Genomic DNA, 3,922 nt, shown 5'->3' on the forward strand with positions numbered 1-3,922 from the left:
GGCACAGGATTAACAGCCCCAGAGAGGATTTATATTTGGTCCTTTTGCTAGGGAGTCAGTCACGTTGTTGTTCAGTCATTTCAGCCATTTCTGGGTCTTCATGATCCCATCTGGGTTTTTTTTTGGCAAGATGCTAGAGTGGTTTTCTGTTTCCTTTTCTGCATCATTTCACAGATGAGAAAACTGAGGCCAATAAATCTAAGTGTCTTACTGAGAATGACACAGCAAGTAAGTGTGTGAGGCTGGATTTGAACTCAAGCCTTCCTGACCAGTACTCTATCCACTCTGCTTCCTAGCTGCCGCAAGGGAGTCAGTTAGGGAGGTGCCAAAGGATAGCCCTGCTTCAGTGAGATTATGTAGCCCCAATGTGCTGTGGACCCAGACAGCCTGGCTTTGTGGTTTTCCCTCTCTCCATCAGCAGCATCTCAGTAGTAGCAAAGGTTGCTGCCTTACCTAGAATTGATCCAAGACTCTGCTTTACATAAATCACAAACCTGTGCCCTTCCCCTTATCTCTGAGACTCCATCTTTGGCCTGTTCTTGGGGAATCATTGGCCATATTCTTTGACAGCCACTCTTAGTTTGGGAACATGGGACATAAAAACGGCCAGGTGTCCCAAAGAATGTGATGCTTCAGGAGCTAGAAAAGAAATCTCTGTGATCTTCACTGGTCCGATCCCTGCAGGATGTGAAACTGTGGAAGGTCAGTCATTATAGGGGTTATAGTGAAAGAACTAGAAACATAATTGGGCCAGAGCATGCATTTGGCAACTGAGGGACTAGAATACTAGAATTGTGGTAGAGGCTGGGGCTGGTGTCAGCCCTGGGCCCAGTCAGTCACTCAGTATGCATGGATTAAGCACTTCCAGTTTTCCTGGCACTCAGCTTAGCTTTTGGAAGGGAAAAGTCAATCCCTGCTTTCAAGGAGCTCCCAATCTGGCACACCAACAGGGAGATGGTTTGTGAAGAAGCAACAGATTGGGAACTTTGGTCTTAGCTGATTCATGGAAAAGAGCGTGTTTAGAAATGGAAAGAAGTTTTGTTCAGTGGGAGATATGGGAACTCAAGGAATGAGGCTATAATGGTTTAAGAAAGAAGGAGAAGAGATTTAGGGAGGAAAGAGTCAAAATCAAAATAAGAATGATAAAAACGCAGACACACCTCAGAGATATTGTGTGTTTAGTTCCAGAGTACTCAACCTATTTAAGACAGTAATAAAGTAAGTCACATGAATGGTTTTTTTTTTGTTTTCCAGGCATATAAAGGTTCTGTTTACACTACTCTGTTATCTATTATGTATACAATACTTTTTGTGTAAACTGTCAATGTACATGCCTTAATTAAAAATTACTTTATTGCTACTAAAAATGTAACCATCACCTGAGCCTTCCTGGAGCCCTAATCTTGTTGCTGGTGGGATCTCTTGCCCAGAGTTGGTGCCTGCTGACTGATCAGCCTGGTGCTTGCTCAAGGTTGGGGATGACTGTGGCAATTTCTTAACATAAGGTGATGGTGAAGCTTGCCATGTTGGTTGATCCTTTTTTTACCTTGAAGTCTTAGAGACCATCATGGTATTAATTGTCCCTTTTGCAATACCATTGTGTGTCAGGGAATAGGAAGACCCAAAGAGAGGAAGGGAAGAAGTGAACATGCTATAAGAAAATACATTTTCTTAATAGCAAAAGAAAAGATAGTTTGATGGAGAAAGGCCCTCTAGTACCATGGACAGAGCATGCCCACTTGCAGAGTTACAATTGTACTCTAAGCTACTCAGATGTTGGTCAGGTCCCTCAGCCATTCTGAGCTCATGGCCTGACTTGTGAATATAACGAGAATGCTGGTCCTGTCATTGTCACGGGTGTTTGTGAGGATCCAGTGATTGTCTCTGAAGGTCTTTGTAAATCAGGTTATCCTGCAGATGTCAACTAATGGTATTTCAAAATCATTGATTCTGTCCATTGAACTTTGAAGAATTTTCTCTTAGCCTGGGGATGTAGGATGTAGATCAGTTAGTTTACTTTATCCCAAAGGAGGGAAGGGAATATAATTATATATGTGTGTGCATGTTCCTCTGTATATATTTTATTGTTTGTTTCTGGCAGAAGGAGAGATTAGACATAAAATGCAAGAGACTCCTGAAAACCCAATCATTTCTGTGAATGAAAATCATGAGGAGACTTTCATGAGTGATGGTGCCTGTGAGGTCAGTAGGACAGAAATCTGTGCTATATTTCTCAGAGGCCACATAGGAGAGAAACCATATAATTGTCATAATTATGGAAATGACTTGAATCAACAGTCATCCCTTATTAACCATCAAAAAATTCAGACTGGAGAGAAAACACATGAGCATCATGAATGTGATGAAGCATCTAGGGAACGCTCATCGTTCCTTATCCATCAGAGAAATCACATTGGAGAGAAACCTTATGAATGTAATCAGTGTGGAAAGGCTTTCAGACTGAAATCTAAACTAGCTGTACATCAGAGAATTCACACTGGAGAAAGACCTTATGAATGTAATCAGTGTGGAAAGGCTTTCAGAGAGAAGTCTAAACTTGTTGTACATCAGAGAATCCATAGTGGAGAAAAACCTTATAATTGTAATCACTGTGGAAAGGCTTTCAAATTGAGGTCCCATTTAACCAGACATCAGAAAATCCACACTGAAGAGAACCCTCATGAATGTAATCAGTGTGGAAAGACTTTCAAACGGAGGTCTGATTTAGCCAGGCATCAGAGAATCCACACTGAAGAGGCACCTTATGATTGTGATCACTGTGGAAAGACTTTCAAATTGAGGGCCCGTTTAGCCAGACATCAGACAATCCCCACTGGAGAGGCACCTTATGAATGTAATCATTGTGGAAAGGCTTTTCAGTTCCCTTGTACACTTGCTGTACATCAGAGAACCCATACTGGAGAGAAACCTTATGAATGTAATCAATGTGGAAAGGCTTTCACAAGTAAGTCTTCTCTTGTTGTACATCAGAGAATCCATAGTGGAGAGAAACCTTATGAATGCAATCAGTGTGGAAAGGCTTTCAGATCGAAGTCTATACTTGCTGGACATTGGACAAGTCACACTGAAGACAAACCTTATGAATGTAATCATTGTGGAAAGGGTTTCAAACGGAGGGCCCATTTAACTTTACATCAGAAAATCCACACTGGAGAGAAACCTTATGAATGTGATCAGTGTGGAAAGGCTTTTACGCAGAAGTCTGATTTAGCCAGACATCAGAGAATCCACACTGGCGAGAAACCTTATGAATGTGAACAATGTGGAAAGGCTTTCCAAAGTAAGTCTTCTCTTGTTGTACATCAGAGAACCCACAATAGAGAGAAATCTATTGAATGTAATCAATGTGGAAAGGCTTTCAGATCAAAGTGTCTACTTGCTGAACACTGGACAAGTCACACTCAAGACAAACCTTGTGAATGTAATCAATGTAGAAAGGCTTTTGGAGATAGCTCCTGTCTTGCTAGACATCTGAGAATTCACACTGGAGAGAAACCTTTTGAATGTAACCAGTGTGGAAAGGCTTTCAGATGGAAGTCTACACTTGCTAAACATCAGGGAGCCCACAGTGGAGAGAAACCTTGGGAATGTAGTTAATACTAAGTGCTTTCCCACAGGGCTCGGGTCTTGCTCAACATCAGAGAATCCACCCTGTACAGGTTCCTCATGAGCACCTGGAATGTGATCAAACTTTTTACCTGCCCAGGCTCCTTCCCCAAGAAATGTGTTGAAGGAACAGTCCAAAGACACAGCTTCTGGCCAGTGGCTTCACTCATTAGGGCCACTGAATTCTTAATAGCACAGTGTTCCTTAAGCTCAATGCTGTGAACTAGGGGGAATCCAGGGAGTCTTAGCACTTAGTGCCCTCAGATAATAGGATGCCGCCAACAGGTGCAAATCA

The 3,922-nt window shown here is 42.0% G+C and overlaps 1 protein-coding gene across 1 annotated transcript; it reads left to right on the forward strand.

Moving 5' to 3' along the window:
- Positions 1 to 2,121: 2,121 nt before the first annotated feature.
- Positions 2,122 to 3,618, forward strand: LOC138173586 (zinc finger protein 665-like). The gene has a single exon (XM_069103627.1). The coding sequence runs from the start codon at positions 2,122 to 2,124 to the stop codon at positions 3,616 to 3,618; it is 1,497 nt and encodes a 498-aa protein (XP_068959728.1).
- Positions 3,619 to 3,922: the final 304 nt, after the last annotated feature.

The sequence above is a fragment of the Petaurus breviceps genome, unplaced genomic scaffold (genome assembly GCF_028583685.1).
Source record: "Petaurus breviceps papuanus isolate PSGF00001 unplaced genomic scaffold, PetGlider_PUasm1.0 609, whole genome shotgun sequence".
Classification (NCBI taxonomy): Eukaryota; Metazoa; Chordata; class Mammalia; order Diprotodontia; family Petauridae; genus Petaurus; species Petaurus breviceps.